Source organism: Misgurnus anguillicaudatus, chromosome 3 (genome assembly GCF_027580225.2).
Source record: "Misgurnus anguillicaudatus chromosome 3, ASM2758022v2, whole genome shotgun sequence".
Lineage (NCBI taxonomy): Eukaryota > Metazoa > Chordata > Actinopteri > Cypriniformes > Cobitidae > Misgurnus > Misgurnus anguillicaudatus.
Genome location: NC_073339.2, coordinates 12,018,312 through 12,037,509, shown reverse-complemented (window position 1 = coordinate 12,037,509; position 19,198 = coordinate 12,018,312). Strand labels below are relative to the sequence as shown.

The 19,198-nt window shown below is 38.1% G+C and overlaps 1 protein-coding gene across 10 annotated transcripts in view; it reads left to right on the top strand.

Moving 5' to 3' along the window:
• Nucleotides 1-19,198, top strand: part of mcf2la (mcf.2 cell line derived transforming sequence-like a) — a 97,237-nt gene that overhangs the window by 21,345 nt on the left and 56,694 nt on the right. Inside the window, exon 1 of one of the 10 annotated variants that reach the window (XM_073861271.1) lies at nucleotides 5,190-5,593. The exons of the other annotated variants lie outside the window; for them this stretch is intronic. Coding sequence (XP_073717372.1) covers nucleotides 5,521-5,593 — 73 coding nt within the window. The 5' untranslated portion in view covers nucleotides 5,190-5,520. Of the gene's footprint in view, nucleotides 1-5,189; nucleotides 5,594-19,198 lie in introns of those variants that run through there. 10 annotated transcript variants of the gene reach the window in all.

The following is a 19,198-nucleotide window of genomic DNA, read 5'->3' as shown; positions in this document are numbered from 1 at the left end:
GCTACTGAGTTCTTATTGTTTGGTAACACTGCAGTCTTAATCTGCATTAGCCGTCAGTATGTGCGGATAACTGAGACATGGAATTGGATGATAAATTTGCTTAGCCGTGTGTGCTGATTAAATCTGAGTGATAAAGGGGGTGTGGTGTGTTGGTCGTCCCCAGGGCACAGCTGACCGTTTCGGCTGACTGCAGTCCACATGAGATCCCCATGCACAGATTTAGGTTAATGACAGATGATTGGCCAACTGGCATGACAGAATGTCTGTCGAAAATGCGAGAGAAGGGGTAAACTACAAAAAATCCCAGGAAATCTCATGATTTTTTTGCTTGTCTGTTCATCTTTGGAATTTAATTTAATTTTAAAGATGAACTCCCCCCTCACCATACCCTACAGGGATTGTAGCTTTATTGTTGTTTATTGTTTGTTTTGCAATAAACCAGACATGTTGTCATAATAATATCCTGTGGGCCCTAGATGGGATTGTATTCCTGTCTCTCAATGTTCCTGGGACATTATAAAACTACCTTTTGTCTTTCGGACATTATTTAAGGCGGTATCCTGTTTTTTTAGGCATAATGTAATAAAAAAACAAAAGCACTTCAGCTGGTCTTCGCTGCTGTTTTATCATGAAAAGTCGAAAGCATGCATTTTTCATTGTTGTGCAAACATCATGTAAATTAAAGAGGAGGGTCCTTATTTATCTTCTGGGCACTTTATTGATAATCCCTAAAAAGAAGCGCCTGCCAGCATGCACATGAACACTGTGGTGGTATTCAAAACGTTTTTATCTGCTGAAACACATCTTTGTTGTTTTCTCAGCGGACTGAGGGTTTGATTGGTTGGTGTATATATTTAGATGCAATGCTCTGACCAAACCCATGCAAATACTCACTGAGTTAATGATGCTGATCACATGACAAGCGTTTGTGTATGTAACGTTTGCCTCCAGAATCACCTTACTGAAGATTTCGATGATTCGTATGACTAGTAAGCTGACAAAATGTTTGACATTTCACAATAATTCTCAAGTGATTTCAGAAACGTGATACAATGACAGTCATATTATTTCAAACCAGGTTGTGAAAGCTGAATGTGGATCAATTAAAACATAACTGAAGAGTTAAAAGAAATTGACTCTTATGAAAGACGATTTCTGCCTAAGATGCAAAAAATCATGTGGTATGCTTAAAGAGGATCCATGTGACTCAAATGAGTGACACAAACATGCTTGCATGAAATACCAACAATTACTTAACTAAACCAAAAATATATTCATAGAAATCTGTGCGACTCGATTGAGTGTGTCATTGGTTGAGTCAGTGTTTCTATATAAGTCTGTAGTTGGGATGCTTGAACAAATATGTTTATTGAAAGGGCTTGTCACTATTACAGTCGCAAATAGTTTCTTACCTCACCCTCTTTATTTATCTGCTAGATAAATATGTTACATAATTTACACACGGTTTATTTGCAGTTGCGCTTGGAGCATCGGTTTCATGTTCTCCTGAATGAGGAAGTCTGACCCAAGTTAAAGAAACAGACGCGCGTGTTTATCCCATTACAACTGCTGCAGTCCTGCCGAATTACTGTACAGTATGTGGGATGGCCATATGTATCCTGTCAAACAGGACACCACATTTATCTGAATGAATAAGCCTTGAGTCTATTTATACTTTAGTCCAGCTGTACACACTGTAGATACTGATGTGAGATCAGTTTTATGGGTTTTTGGTCATTGTTGTATGAGCTGGTTGCTGCTCTCTTTACACTGTGATAAATAAAAGATTATTCGGACAGAATTTATTGTAATATGAGAGACAGTTACAGTATTGTAATAAGTAAACAACGTAATGGGTTTGAAAAGCGTGTGAGTGGCGGGCAGTAAATTGAACGACAGAGAACAAACACTGAGTCGTTCTTCCTGCCTTCAGCATATTTAGACTCTTCCCTATTTAGACTTCCTCACAAAACATGAAAATGTTGTGTTCAGTGACAAGTTTAAACAAATGTAGGATGCATAGCTTCATCGCTGCATGGTGATTGGACAGCATCCGTCTCAACCAATCACAGGCTGCCATTTATTAGCTGCTGAAACGAACCATCTGACCAATTTTCTGTTGATGTTTTGAAAATTAAAACGGTAGCACTTTACAATAAGGTTCATTAGTTAACATCAGTTAACTACATTAGTTAACATGAACAAACAATTAAAAGCTTTATTTCTATTAACAAAGATTAAAAAAATACTGTAACAAATGTATTGCTCATGGTTTGTTCATGTTAGTTAATACATTAACTACAGTAATGTTAACTAATGAACCTTATTGTAAGGTGTTACCATTAAATGAGATGAGATTAATTGGGGTATTTAGGGGTTTTCAAGTGTTTTTTAGCCAAGTGGTATTGAAAATGTCTGTCAGTGTGACGTGCATACTTATTTACTCATCTTAGTTTTATAACCTCATATTAATTGAGACTGCACAATTTGGAATAAATTGAATGGAATAAAGCAATAATAATAATAATAGTGACCAAAGACCCCTCTGAAAATTTTTGACATTTTAAACTTTAAACATTAAAGTTGGTTTAACTTAAAGGGACATTCCACTTTAAAAAAAAAACATATATACTCCTTTTCCAACTCTCCTAGAGTTAAACATTTTATTTTTTTCAGTTTTGGAATACATTCAGCCGATTTCTGGGTCTGGTGGTACCACTTTTAGCATATCTTAGCATAATCCATTGAATCTTATTAGACCATTAGCATCGCGCTCAAAAATTACCAAAGAGTTTTGATATTTCTCCTATTTAAAACTTGACTCTTCTGTAGTTACATTGTGTACTAAGACCGACGGAAAATTAAAAGTTCGATTTTTTTAGGCCGATATGGCGAGGAACTATACTCTCATTCTGGGGGAATAATCAAATACTTTGCTGCCGTAACATGGCTGCAGGAGGCACAATGATTTTACGCAGTGCCTCCTAGGAAAAATATTGAAACTTTTTGGTTGTTTTTGAGCGCGATGCTAATGGTCTAATCGAATTCAATGGATTATGCTAAGCTATGCTAAAAGTGCTATCGCCGGATCCGGAGATCGGCTGAATAGATTCCAGGGCAGTAAAGGTCGGATGTTTCACTCTGGGGGAGCTGGAAAATGAGCATATTTTAAAAAAGTGGAGTGTCTCTTTAAAGAATTTGGTTAAAGCGTGCCGCACCTTCAGTGAGTTTATAATAAACAACACCGTACAGATGCAAATAAAAATGCATTGTTAAGTGAAGACAGACTTATTAGTATATAGCAGCAGAAAGGAGACATTCACTGTTTTAGTATTGTGTGGTCGCTTTCTTTATATTTCTTCGCAGTTTGATTAATCGTGCTGTCATTAATGCATGAAATAGCAATATAATCATTCATAAACTTTGCATAAAGTTCAAATTCATAAAATTCATACATTTTATATATATTTGCTCACCCAGGATATCTGCCAGCCATTAGATAACTCGTCAATTAAGAGAAAAGGCTTATGCCAATGACGAGAATTTCCGGCTTTCTGCAATACCGCTATTATCCACCAGGTAACTTATACAACCCGGAAGTAACGCCTCACGTGAAAGAGAAAGAACTCTGTGTATGTTTTAAAGTTCGCTCTGCACAAAAGTCCTTCACAAAAATGGAATTCTCTTTTTGCTCAAAATTGGGTGTTTTTGAAGAAACCTACCCATATTTGAGAGGTGATAAAAAGAGAACTACTAAAGGTAGGATGAAACAGGGTTTTTTGTTTGAAAGCAGAGGGTCGGTTCTTTCATTTGATATATTGTTTGTTTATTTATTTTAAGAAGAACATTTTCTGGAAGGCATTAAACTTTTATGGCACTGGCTGGCAACTTTTTTTTAAAACACTGGCAGGGAAAGAGTTAATTAAACTTAAATATTAGTTGACAACAATTTTTACAGGACTTTTTTGCGTTAACCAATATTTTTTAAGTTGACTTAACTACAAATTTTAAGAACCATGTAACTTGTTTTTTTAAGTTGAACCAACAAATCTTTTTACAGTTTTTTAACTTCATAATAATAATAATAGATTTATTCTGGTTCATACTCGCTATTCGATGTAGCCCAGAGGAGCTCTCACACAGGCCTAATGTTACTAATGGGCACAGAAAGGGTCCATTGTGTTGTCTTTAATAAAAGTCTCTCTTAAATAATCTCTAGCGTGTGAAGCGGGGAGTGGGTATATATAGGCAGACACGAGATCTAAGAGGACCGAGCCAGGGGATTTCCAGCAAGTGTTAGTGGGACTTGACCTGGGTTTTAAAGTCCTCCTGTTGTGTAGCGCCAATGACCTTCAGGCTACGAGAGAGCCTCCAGGTGAAGATTGCATATCGCAAACGTCACAGCCAAAGTATAGTTTCCCAGACGGACGGTAAATCTATATGTGATATTATTCTAAAATAGCATAAAGCACATTGGGATGTATGACATGCTGTCGATGTCCGATATTAGTAATGGACATGCTTAAAAATAATCATTCAGAATGCATTTAAAAAAGCTTTAGTTTTCAAATTATTAAAAAAAATGAAATGGAATATAATTTCTCTCTTTGTCTCTCTGCTAAAAAGTCCCATCGAATGCTTACAAAACAGTTCATTGCAGCAAACTTTCCCAGCACAAACTCCAGCCACAAACAGGTGGTCCTGTGTGCGTGTGTGTGTATGTGTGTGTGTGTTTCCCAGGCTCTTTGTGAATGCAGAATACAAGCGTAAAGCCCCATTCACTCCTATGAAATGCCTGCAGATCTCCCTGACACTAAAAAACATTTCTCTGTTATAAAAGTGTGTTTGTTTAGATGTGTGTAGCACCCCTACAACTTTATCTATGATCTCTCTCTCTCTCTCTCTCTCTCTCTCTCTCTCTCTCTCTCTCTCTCTCTCTCTCTTTCTCTCTCTCTCTATCTATCTATCTATCTAATAGACAGAGTATCATGATAGACGTTTATAGAATAATGTAGACAATTGTGTTTCTTGTGCCCCGCCTCTCAGTCCAGCCTTGTATTTTGATTGGTTGTCTATAACTAATCCTGACAGAGAAACTGGTCTCTCTCTCTCTCTTTCTCTCTCTCTCTCTCTCTCTCTCTCCTCAAACCTGTTCAAAGCAGGACGATTAAAGAGTGTGTGCGCGTATGCAAGAGCTTATCCTTTCCGCCATACATACACACACACACACTGCAACAAAATTGCATTCTGGTTTAAGCGTCGCCCCAGGGCTTTACCTTTCTCCAGCTGCACCGTCTGTTACCTGCACGTGTGTGTGTTAGAGCTGCGAGGGGTGTAACCTGACACCGGGAGACTGTGTGTCCGCCTGCCTGCCTGTATGTGTTGCGAGATGGGGACATGCATGTGAAGCGCGTTGACGGACGGTTTAGCCTCTGTAATGAGTCCTGCAGGGGGATGAAGCCCCAGAGATAAGGACACCTGAGACTGGAGAGTGGCCGGGGAAGGTGAACTTTGAACGGGATGGAGCTCAACCGAATGTCCCTGCTATGCCACGACATCACCAGACTATGGCTACAACTTAAACTGATGACAGGTAGGGCACTTGACTATACAAATAGGTCAATTTGTTGAATCAGGTCTTTGTCTTCGACAAATTCAACAGTGCTTTCTTTAAAAGAGGTTTTATTTGATAGTTGGTGTTGGGCTTTGCATTTTGTCTGTGCCAAAATTGCCACCTTTTTGTTTTTTAAAAAAAATAGTTTTTTGCATATTTCAAATTTGCTGTTTATATCAGTGTTTGTGGAGTCGTTTAAATCTTATTACTATCTAAATTCATGATGGGATCTGTGATTATAAAGCTCAGTTTGATGTTGTAGTTTACATCGCTTACCATTTCATACTATATATTGGGTGTCAAACTTAAAGGAAAACACCACCGTTTTTCAACATTTTACTATGTTCTTACCTCAACTTAGATCCATTAATACATACCCATCTTTTTTCAATGCGTGCACTTTTAATCTTTGTACAGCGCTTTGTGAATGTGTTAGCATTTAGCTTAGCCCCATTCATTCCTATGGCCCCAAACAAAAGTTGTTTTTTTGGTGCCACCATACTTACTCGTGTAACTACTCATGTAACAGTCTTTAAATAGGGAAAACATGGAAGTGTTTGGTGGCTTCTAAATTCATCACTGTTTGGATCCTAAGGAATGAATGGGGCTAGGCTAATGCTAACACATTCACAGCGTGCTGTACAAAGATTATGGGCACGCATTGAAAAAAGATAGGTGTGTATTAATTCATTTAAGTTGAGGTAAGAACATAGTAAATTATTGAAAAACGGTGGTGTTTTCCTTTAAAAGCAAGAGTTAAGGCAAACGCAAGGCTAAATTTGAACGTAAATACCATTGTGCTTCATTATCAGATCGTGAGAGGCATATCAGTTGCTGGGTCAACAGCTGGTAACTCTTTTATTCATGTTCATTGGTTGTCATCGGTCTGGGTCCGAGCCAAGTTCCAGGACCCACTTGGACCGGCCCCAAAAGTGTAGTTTTACATTCAAGCTTTGTTTCAAAAAGCGTGTCAGTCTACTCAGCGGCGATCGTGGTGTGAGGTTTGGTTCAGTTTTGACGTTCACTATGGGTCCAAAAGTTGCTCTCAATGCAACTCCGGGCTGTGTTTAAAACACTGTCAATTGAGTCAATTGAAAATGTTGGATGTTGAATGCAGTCGAATGCTGAAACAACTCATGGTGTTGAGCACTGTGTCAGATTCGATACACTTCATGGACAGTTTTGTTTGAGTTTCTGTTTGTTTTAGATCACTTCTGGCTATAAGAATTTAGATCAACTCTAATGAAAGCAAAGTCAGATACCTGATCTCTACAGGTTGTAATTTTTACCGTTTGTCCAGGAACACACTTGACTGTCTGTTGCTTTGTGTGTGTTGGGCATGAGTGTATGTATGTTGTGTCTACAGTTGTGTAACTTATACATTTCTGATCTGTATGCTATCTGTTTGCCTGCAAGAGTGTTGTGCAGGAGATCATGGTGATAATTTTGCAAATCTTGTGATGCTCGGGTGTTGTGGGTGGTTGCCAGGGCATTGCTGTTCGGTTGCAAAGGTATTCTAGGTGGTTTAAAAGATGTTGCTAGATGGTTGCTTATTGCTTCAGTCAGAAAAGCCCACCTACGTCTCCATGATGATGTTATGACTTCTAGATATCGTTTATAATGCTTACATCCTGAATGCACTGTAAGTTGATTTGGATAAATATGTTTGCCAAATACAATAAAAACAATAAAACCCCAGATGTTCTGCAGTATTGGTGTCGTTCATGTTTTTAGCACAGATGTTACAGGATTAGTTCATATTTTTTCGATTACAGGTTTTGTAGTGGTTTCTGCTTGACTATAGGAAAATTTCCCTTACTGTGACTATTTAGTTACTACTTTAGCCGTCTTAAATGACCATCCTGTGATCTCGCCTAACTTTTAATCTGGTAGGTTCATAGCCACCAGCTGTGGTTTTACTGGACATCAAAAACAGAAACATTTTACTCGCAAATATCATTAGGGAGAGAGAAAAAAGAAAATGACTGTACTGTATATAAAATTATACCCAGTATTCATACTGTAAAATGATGCACCTCTATATTTAAAAGACCTCTGTTGTCTTCACCATTAAGGGCCGTTCACATTATAACTATATAGTTTTGAAAATCATTTTATTTTAAAGACAAAAGCGGAGTTATCACCATAACTATAACGATAAAGATACAACGAACGGTATCGTTGGGATCACTTTTTGAGCATTTTGTTCCCCACCTGATGATGTACGATAAACCATTGACAGCCAATCAAATCAAATTTGAACTTCAAGTGCACGCGGCCACGCGCACTTGAAATGACACTGGAAATGCTCTATGCTGAGGTCTATAGACAGTTTCAGCAGTAACAACATAAACAAACGGCTTGTGAGGTCAACACATAACTTCCGGTAAACTCTAAGAATAAATAACAACAAAGTCTTTAAACATAGTTTATTTATATAACAAGCTAAATAAACAACACGTAGATTACCTATAAAACCAAAACATTTCTTATTTTCGACGAGTTATTTGTTCAAGAGTTCAGTTAGGCAACTTGACAGACTGAAACCGGAAGTAAAGTTCGGACCAGACGCGTATTGCGTCACCCCACGTGCGTCCGATGAAAGTAAGGGATAATGTAGAGGCAGCCGGTAGTTATCGGCTACTTGCCACATAAGAAAAAAACTGGACATAAATATGAATTTGAAACATTTTCTTGGCACATTTGTTTTAAATTAACATTTTTATCCTTCCGGGAAACTTTGCTCAGATGCATAAAATGATCGTAATACCTTATTAAGATCCTCTGCTTCATACTTGTCTGTCTCCATTTTTTTTCTCTTTTAGCCAGTCTTTGAGAAGTTTTAATGCCCATTCTGTATTTTTTTGTGTGTTGGCTTCGTAGCTGTCATGCTCTATTTTGTCAAGTTCAGTCTCAGTAAGCTCTCTGTGTCTTGTCGTTGTTCGTTCTTCTATCCACTGTTTAAATGTTTTGTTTTTTCCGTACATGTTAAAATTAATGTCAAACTTTTTCCATTCTTAATTGTGGTTGTCCAGTGTTTTTCACAAGATGGCGCCAAACAGTAACCTTTGTTGGCGCGGAGGGATTTAAAACATACAAGTAGTACCGGCCCTGCGTTATTACTTTGGAGCGGTTATTATTTGAAAAGAACGAAACTGCAAATGTCTCAACTGACCAATCAGAATCAAGCATTTCAGAGAGCCGTGTAATAACCGTCTATAACATACAATGACCTCAGGTATACAGCGCTGATGCAGTTGCTGTTAAATTCACTACGTAATGTTTTTTTCCTACCACACGGACTACGCCAAAAGGTAAGATATTAACTTAGTTTACACAAACTTAGATTCACTATTTAGACTAAAACGAAACGCAGCGTGTTGAGGACATCTGCTGGGTTACCCGCTGTGCAAATGCAACAAGAACAGCATATTTACATATTCAGTGACATGTAAACAATTGCAAGTTTTTTTTCCAAGAAATATCCAATAATTGTTAATGTCATTATTAAAGGCAAGTATTTGTGCGAGTGCCCCATGCGTGAGCGAATTAGCATAAAGTTATCGTTATAATGTGGACGCTAATATAGTTATTGTTATAGTTAACGTTATATTTATCGTTATAATGTGAACTGCCCTTTACTGTGAGTTCACTTTGAATCACAGTGATCTCATTATGACATTATTAAAGCAATGGGCACTGGAATGTCAAGAATCTTACATGTTTGTTACTGGTTCAGGGGTCTGTGAGTATACAGTGTGAATGTTTTCTGGTTATTTTTACAGTTTGGCAGATGGAGATGGAGAAACTGCTGATATAATACCAAATGGTATCCTCTGCACACACATACAGGCATAGGTCAGAGTCTGATAGCACATGCTGCCAGTTGGTGTGATTGTATGTTTGGTATGGAGCTGTGAAGAAGACACCACATTTTTTGATACGTTTATTACACACATACAAAGACACACACACACACACACCTCATAGCATCCTCATGACACTTAACCATGTGCACTGTTAATGAACCATTTGGGACAAAACCTATTAAGTTGTTTGTGTGTTCTAAGTCTAGAAATAATGACCTATTTGTTTGGTGTGCTTTGTGTGAGAGCCCTTGTGTCTGCTGGTACTGCTATATGTGGTGTACGAGGACATATGTGTATATTTTTACATGACAACATACAAAAAACATGGTTTTCAAGGACACTTACAAACTAAATGGCTTATAAACATACTAAATGCAATTATTTTTTATTATTATTTTTGATCTTATGGGGACATTTTTGGTCCACACGAGTAAACAAGTTTACAAATTATACAGAATGATGAATTGTTTTATGTTTTTCCTGTGATGTTTAGGTTTGGGTTAGTGTCCCCACAAAAAATGGAAGTGTGTCTATGTGTGTGTTCGCGTGTGATGGTACTGTAGTTGCCTAGTAATTCAGGACCAGGGCTGTTGTTTGATCTTACAGTAATGGTGTTTTAACAACTATTGTTCCCTTGAGACGAGCACTTAACCTTGTTTTGCAGGTGAACTATGTAGTTAATGTTGTGAGTCACCTTGGGTCATTAAAGTTTATCAAAGGAGTAGTACACATAAAGAATAAAACATAGGCCATTATTCACCATCATGTTGTTCCAAACCTCTTTATCTTACTTTCATCTAAGACAACATATGATATTTAGGAGAGTGTTCACATTGCTCTGTCCATAAGTAGTGACCACAGACCATAGTGTTTTAATGGGCTGTTTGAAAATTAGCAGTTCATAGAAGTATGTTTTTTTTAATGAATCTCCATTTGTGTTCCATTAAAAAGAACATGAAACATATGTGACCCTGCCTGTGAAATCCAGCTAATAATATGATTAAGAACATCAATATTTGATTTTACTTTAATTTTAATCTTTGATCTTACTCAGTCAATATTAAAGATATCAAGGTTACAATTTCACAGAATGCTCCTTACTTTATGTACTTTAGGATGCTTTTATGTTGAAAACAGAATCACAAAAAAATTGAGCTGGGTTTTAACAGGTCACACATTTAAAACAAGGTTACAGTATATTTTAGGGTGACCATACGTGCCATTCTTCCCGGACGCATGCCATCCAGGATTTTGTGTTTGTCTTCTGGAATTTGTATTATTATTATTATTATTATTATTATTATTATTATTATTATTATTATTATTATTATTATTATTATTACAGAAAAGCAACCGTTACATTTTAAGGTAAGAATGAAACTACGATTGTATATCTTATGTTTTTAACTGAATGGCGTATCCGGTCAACAAATACGACTTCCGGAAGACGCACCAAAATCCTGGACGGGATGCGTCTGGGAAGAATGGCACGTATGGTCACCCTAGTATATTTGTGTAGTTTGTACTTGTACCTTAACTGTATTAATGCCTTATTACTGACTAATAATATTAAAGGGACATTCCACTTTTTTTGAAAATATGCTCATTTTCCAGCTCCCCTAGAGTTAAACATTTGATTTTTACCGTTTTGGAATCCATTCAACTGATCTCCGGGTCTTGCGCTAGCACTTTTAGCATAGGTTAGCATAATATATTGAATCTGATTAGTCCATTAGCATTTCACCTAAAAAAATAACCAAAGAGTTTCAATATATTTCCTATTTAAAACTTGACTCTTCTGTAGTTACATAGTAATGATATTACGCACTGCCCGAAAATAGTCCCCTGCCATTGAAAGTTACTAAGGGGACTATTTTCGGGCACTTTGTTATCATTGCGCCTTCTGCAGCCATGTTACGGCAGCAAAGTCCTTGATTATTACACCAGAATAAGAGTATAGTTCCTAGCCATATCTGCCTAGAAAATCACAGCTTTTAGTTTTCTGTCTGTCTCAGTACACGCTGCAACTACAGAAGAGTCAAGATCTAAATAGGAAAAATATCGAAACTCTTTGGTTATTTTTTTACGTGCAATGCTAATGGTCTAATCAGATTCAATGGATTATGCTAAGCTATGCTAAAAGTGGTACCGCCAGACCTGGAGATCACCTGAATGGATTCCAAAATGGTAAAAATCTAATGTTTAAATGGAAAATGAGAATATTTTTAAAAACAGTGGTGTCCCTTTAATATGTTGTGCTTTATGGAGACACTATATAGAGCTTGAATAAAAATAATTTAGTCATTATGGAAATGAGATGTGACTTAGATTTTGTCTTGACCAGAACGATGTCTTGCGTAGTGGGACACAACAGGACACAATGTCCAGCATATATTGCCTCTATTCCTCTGCCGTACTTTATAGTTCAGACAGGCTTGGACAAGACACAACCAAAGAGGTCTTTAACAAAAACTTCAGCCTGTGTTTAACCTGAGCTGCTTGCACAGACATGAAGTATACAGGGAATGTTTTCCTTGCATGTTAACATAAGTGTGTGTGTGTGCTCTTGTTTTCCAACTGAGCTCTTAGTGTAATATACTGAGGTTTTTATGCCACTATACCCAACACTCTCTTGTAAATAATGCAAACAGTAGACACACACGCGCAGAGACAGAGAAAAAATACTGTCCTTGTTCTCTTGCACCAAGAAGCAGAGATCCAAGAAAGGTGAGATCTTGTCAAGGCTCACAAATATAGATATCGTACAGCTGAAACTTTCATGAAATGAAAAAGATTTTGGATACTGCTTATAGTAAACTACTGTACAGTTTTGTTACAACAGTGTGTTACTTTATCAAAAACAGTTGGAACACATTCAGTCTTTAGATGTATAATTTGTAATGTCTCACGACAGAACAATATGAGACCTTAAAGGAAAACACCACCGTTTTTTAATATTTTACTATGTTCTTACCTCATCTTAGAAAAATGTATACATACCTATCTTTTTCGATAATCTTTGTACTGCGCGTTGTGAATGTGTTAGCATTTAGCCTAGCCCTATTTATTCCTTAGGATCCAAACAGGGATGAATTTAGGAGCAACCAAACTGATCCCTGTTTGGATCCTAAGGAATGAATGGGGTTAGGCTAAATGGTAACACATTCACGACGTGCTGTACAAAGATTAAAGGAACAGTCTACTCATTTTCAATATTAAAATATGTTATTACCTTAGCTGGGAATTGTTGATACATCCCTCTATCATCTGTGTGCGTGCACGTAAGCGCTGGAGCGCGCTGCGATGCTTCGATAGCATTTAGCTTAGCCCCATTCATTCAATGCTACCATTTAGAGATAAAGTTAGAAGTGACCAAACACATCAATGTTTTTCCTATTTAAGACGAGTAGTTATACGAGCAAGTTTGGTGGTACAAAATAAAACGTAGCACTTTTCTAAGCGGATTTAAAAGAGGAACTATATTTTATGGCGTAATAGCACTTTTGGGAGTACTTCGACTCGCCTGAAAAGTCCGCTCCCCTTCTCACTCTCATAATGGGAGAGGGAGGGTGTTACTGCGCCGAGTCGAAGTACTCCCAAAAGTGCTATTACGCCATACAATATAGTTCCTCTTTTAAATCCGCGTAGAAAAGCGCTACGTTTTATTTTGTATAAATAAAACGTTTTGTTTTATTTAAGACTACTCGTCTTAAATAGGAAAAACGTTGATGTGTTTGGTCACTTTTAACTTTATCTCTAAATGGTACCATTGAATGAATGGGGCTAAGCTAAATGCTATCGAAGCGTCGCAGCGCGCTCCAGCGCTTACGTGCACGCACACAGATGATAGAGGGATGTATCAACAATTCTTAGTTAAGGTAATAACTAGGGGTGTCACGATTTCGATTTTAAATCGAAATCGATCGAAATTAAATCACAGCTTCGAACTTCGAATTAAAAAATGGGATCGTCGATGCTGCCACGCCCCCATTTCACGTCCGGTCGGCTTGCCAAGCGAAGCGAGGGAAAAAACTCTCAGAGATGCCTTTAAAAACATCTGTCCAGCGGAACGCGATCATATTTTAAAGACGAGGGATGCTACAACTCCTTGAAATGCATATCATAAACAGGATTACCAGTGATCTGACTTTGGACAGAGCGCAGCTCTCTGCACGTGCGCGATAGCGAGGGAGGCGCAAAGATGCAGCGGGTTATATTAAACAAAAGGATAGTTTGCCTCAGCTTGCATGAAACGCATAAAACTGAACAAATACGTAAGGGTTACTACTTTAGTTTATGTTCAGACGTCGGACAGATGCGAGCACGTGCACGTGAGACAGAGAGAAGCGCAGCTGCTTATTATGCTGGATTTATTTCAGATGCTATGAGTCCAAGACACGCGCATTAAGTCCATGTTAGAGATGCGCGGATGGACTATTATTTCATAGCCTGCACTGGTGTCATCCTGATTTACCACGTTGTAAAACTAATTCCAGGCAACCCTTTCTGACATTCTATTTCCTTTGTTTTTAATTCTCATTTTTTGAGTTTGCCACGTACCTCCTTCGCCAGCGTTGATAAGAGCTGTGTCAAAATGCGTCCTCATTTCTCCGCGCTGTTAATGATAGAACGAATGGATCCTTAACAGCCGAGGATTTCCCAAACAATTAAAAGCTTTATTAAATAAAAGTGTGTATTTATTAGAAAACTTTTTCTTGTCACTGTTTTAGTATTATAAGTTATGTTTTGTGTTAATATTATTCTGTTTATGTTGCGTATATTTCTAGGTTGATTATTTGATATGACACATTGATGTAGATTAATCTATTTAACAGCATATGTTCTGAAATAAATTAATATTTTTCTGATTACATATTTATTTTAATAAGTCAGAAATGTCTCCGCTGTTTTCTGCTGACAGGCGCGGTGGGCGCTACTGGGGGCGTGTGCAGCAGGTGACGCAAATTTGGGTCCTCAGAAGGCTAGACCGTCTCATTTCAGTTCTCTTCTTGAACTTCTGAGGCTGCCACTATGAAAGACAGAGATGTCGTATGCTTAGAAGGACAGAGCTAATAACAAGCAGTCGATCCGGCACCCGCCCGAATTTAATTAAAATATTATTTTTCGTCACGTCATCCGCCCGATCCATGTAACTGCCAACCGCGCATAGTCATGTGCGTGCAAGAAGGAATCCTCTCTCTACAAGCTCTCGCGTTAAGTGAAGCCCACAAACCCCCATGCGAGTTTTGCAATGTGCATGTTAATGTTAAAGTATTATAATAATAATAATAATAAATAATGGCATATAATTTTGTCTAAATTATATGCCATATAAAAAATATGTAAAAATCGAGAATCGGATCGAATCGTGACCTTAGAATCGAAAATGTAATCGAATCGAGGATTTGGAGAATCGTGACACCCCTAGTAATAACATATTTTAATATTGAAAATGAGTAGACTATTCCTTTAAGTGCATGCAATGAAAAAGATAGGTATGTATTAATTTGTCTAAGTTGAGGTAAGAACATAGTAAGATATTGAAAAATGGTGGTGTTTTCCTTTAATGCTTTTAAAAAAGTTATGGCGCAGTGGCGCACTAAAACTTGTTTTTGTTAGTGGAAAAGCAAGGCAATTTGTGTCCTGCGAAACAACATTTGCAAGTTTCCTAAAGGACTCATCTTAGTCTTCTGTTGCTGGCAACAGTCCAAGCCAAGAGCTTGAATCGCATTTTGTATCTCAGTCACGGCTCAGCCCATCCAAGGGGCATTAAAAATGGAAAGCCCTGTAAAGAACGCTCATCTGCCCGTTGAACGGCATTAAAATGAGAGCGTTTCCCCCTCCTATGTTCTTTCTAAATACCAGCACCCTGATGCCGAACCACTTTATCATTGCCCGGTTGGCGTTCTTGGCGACCATACGGGGCCCAGGGGCACTTTCTAGCTATGCTATTGGAGCTTTGGTTTTGAGGATGTTTTGGATTGAATGGAGGCTCTGTGCTGGAGCTTTGTTGCCTAAACATCAAGAGATGGGATGGTGAATGAAATGTTGGAAAGCTCGAGCTTTTGTTTCTCACAAGCCCAGCTGAGGTGACAGTGACAGGACTGAACGCGTCCTCCATCAACACTCTCTTATTGTTTAGCAGAAGCGTTGGGATAAATGTAAATAAGAAACTGCATCCGGTGATCGGGTACAATAAAATCTCTTCTTTATCATAGTTGTTTTTTCTAGTAAGGGTGTTTGGGCTTGTTTGACTGATGGCCAAAAGTTTATCTATCTGTGCGAATGTTTTTAAAGTTATGTTTTTTGGCCTTTATTTATACTGAGACAGTATAGTGGACCATAGACAGGAAAGTGTTGCGTGAAAATTGGGGAGGGGGATTGCCAAAGGACCTCAGAAGCGGGAATCAAACTTAGATTGGCGTGAGCACACTGGTACTATATGCCGACTATCTATTAAATCAGCTTATTGTGGACCTGGATGCCGATTGGTCGATACAGCTTGTCCAGGTTTTGATGGCTGTGGTGCTATCAAAACAATGCACTTTTAGTTTGAATATCCTGAAGCATCCTTCAAGCCATAGGCGGTGCCTCCGGGGCGGGGCTATTTGTTTGACATTACCATTTAGTCATTGGGTTTGGGGCCGGACTGTCTGTTGACGTTTACATTTAGTCATTGTGTTTGGGTGTGACTGACTGTTAACATTTCCATTTATTTTAGTCATTAAACATTTATTCAAAGGGACTTACAAATGAGGAACATAATTATTTATTACAAAGGTCAACAATGCTCACAAAGCCAAGTTTCTAAATGCGTCTGACATGGTTTCTTGTAAATTAGCTTTTTTAGCAGGCTTTTATGTTTAGGTTCAGTCATTTCACTTCAATGACCATGAAAAAACGTTATTAGTCAGTAATTCAAGTGCCCTAGTTTCATGAATGTTATTTTAGTCATTTAATTGGTATTTAGGAAATTCAACTAAAATTTAAATTCATGCGAGCTTTGTTGGCAAAAACCTCCACTTTTACACTTCTTTTAAACTTCTTTGGACAAGAAATGGTGAACAGTTGCACAATCACAAAAGATGCAACTAGAAACATTGCACATGATTTAGAAACTGAGCCACACATTAGGGGGCGCTGTGGTGCATGTGACTGCCACATTTGTGTTGTATTCAGGTCCAAGTACTCATAAGGGACCCAAGTTTGAATGTGATCCACAGTCATTGATCCAATTCTTTTTCGTACACTTAAAGGTATAATTCGGCCAAAAATGATATTAAACTCAGAATTTACTCACCCTCAAATCGTCCCTGATGCATATGTCTAGAATTGTATGCCTTATTTTAGAAAATATCCTAAATTTTTTAGTTTATAAAATATAATGATATGGGGTCCACCTCCAAAAAATGTGCATCCATCCTTCACAAAAGTAATCCAAACGACTCCAGGGAGATAAACAAAGGCCTTCTGACGCCCCATTCAGACAGCCAGCGACCAGCAGTAGCAGAGCGACGCGATCACATTCATTTCAATGAAAACCGGGCGACTTCTGGCGGCACGAGCGAAAGTGACCGTTGCCGACCGTATGGGCGTGTCCAGCGATGTGAGAAAGTTTAACTTTATGCAAATGTCGAGCAAATTTCGGGAGCGACTACCAATGAGAATAAAGCAGTGGAGTTCACGTCATCCTTCTCTCGTCAGTTACTAGCATGGATGGTACACATTTGTTTATGACAAGCAGATTTAGAAACGCCTCATTGAAAGAGACGGGTGACACACAGGCATAACGTCGCTGGGTGTCTGAACGAGGGGTGAGGGTATTCTGTGTGGTTTTGTCATAGAAATATCCATATTTAAAACTTTGTAAATGAAAATAACTAGCTTCCGGTAACGCCACCATCTTAAATGCCTCTGCATTCAGTGTACGCAGTTTGCGTATTGTTTTTTGCTGCTGCGCTCTGTGCCTCTGCATTTGTCATACATCACTAAGAAAAGTGCGTACACTACGCTGATACTCTCTCTTTAAAGCAGTGGCATCTAAGACGGCGGCGTTACCGGAAGCTAGTTATTTTCGTTTTAAAGATTTAAATATGAATTTCCAAGCAATATCGTCTTAGAAAAGCGCAACTTTTCATTTTCCGTCAGTCTTAGTACATGATGAAACTACAGAAGTTTTAAATAGGAAAAATATCGAAACTTTTTGCTTATTTTTGAGTGCGATGCTAATGGTCTAATCAGATTCAATGGATTATGCTAAGCTATGCAAAAAGTGGTACCGCCAGACCCGGAGATCGCACAAAATACGCTGGCAAGTAATTTGTGCATTTATACGGGCTGTTTAAGTATTGTTTACAATTTTTGCATAATGGCTAAAAGAAAAAAACTAAAAAACGTTAGCAAAAACGTTGGATGACTGGTTTAGAACGGCAGATTAGTGCTGCAAATACGCAGCTCACGTATGCATTGTGTGAAATCAAACTTAGCAGTTATGTGTCTAAAGCTGCCGAATGTAGCATCTATTTACATATATATCTATGGTCCAAAGTGGTGCGAACGAGTGGAGGTGGGGACTAATTCGCATATTCATATCTGTGGTCCCAGCTGTGCGAGAGAGAATATGAATTTGCATATTCATAGATACGCGTATACTAAATGAGGCAAGGGTATAGACTTAACATTCAAGCTGTTTTAAAGCATGAAGAAATTACTGTAACAGGTAAAACTTTTTTATATATGCTATTACAGTATGATGCTCAAAGATGCGTTTTAAATGATACAATTCTTGACTATATTTTAGATGTAGGTGTCGTTTAGCAGCGTTTGCATCTGAGTTTCTCAAATGATAAGCTAAGTAATAAGAAGCATGTCTCCAAACACCTGCACTAAATTATAAGAAAAGTACAATTTTGCTATCTATAATGTCTCTTGTCCACAAGCGTGCAAAATCTTCCCATAGCCTCACAGGCTCAGTGTTAACCTGCGTTCTAGCATCTGTCTCCGGTCACGTTACAGCTGGCAACAGCGATCCCGACCTCATGTTGATTTTAAAACTGATAGGTGACAATAAGCACTGCTCTGGGAATAGTGCGGCACGAGCACTTTTACGAACAGTACGCACAATAACATACAAATGTGAGCCACCGTCTGTGTTCTCAGGGTTTAAATTAAATTTTTTGTGCATACCATTAAACACCTGGCTTACCTTCATCACAACCTGCCACAAGGTGTTAAAACAGGTGCTGTCTTCCTGTTACTGACGTCCAGGTGAATGACGTGGGTGTTATTTGAGGCTTGCAGTCTGTCGCTCGTATGAGAAAAGCTTGTTTTCGTTCACGCTAATGTCCTTTAGGGAGTTGAACTCTGACTGTACTTATTAGTCTAAATTTGAAGATGTTGAGGAATGTTGAACATTTATTAACTGAGCACAGACATTGTCATTGAACTCCACATGATTTAAACTCAATGACAGGCTGAGAAGCCGGAGTAACACTGCAACACACGTCACCATACACCATACATCTTCTTTTGATGGGATCTCTGTGGATTTTAAACAATGGCCTCCTGTGTGACTTTTCCTGTGTCTAGAGATTAGATTAGCATGCCGGTTTATCAGATGATGTAAAAGTTGTGCTGTTTTATGATGATGATATTAGTATTTACATCAAGGGGTGCAATATTACATAGTTTAGGTAAATTGTAGGAATGTCACTGA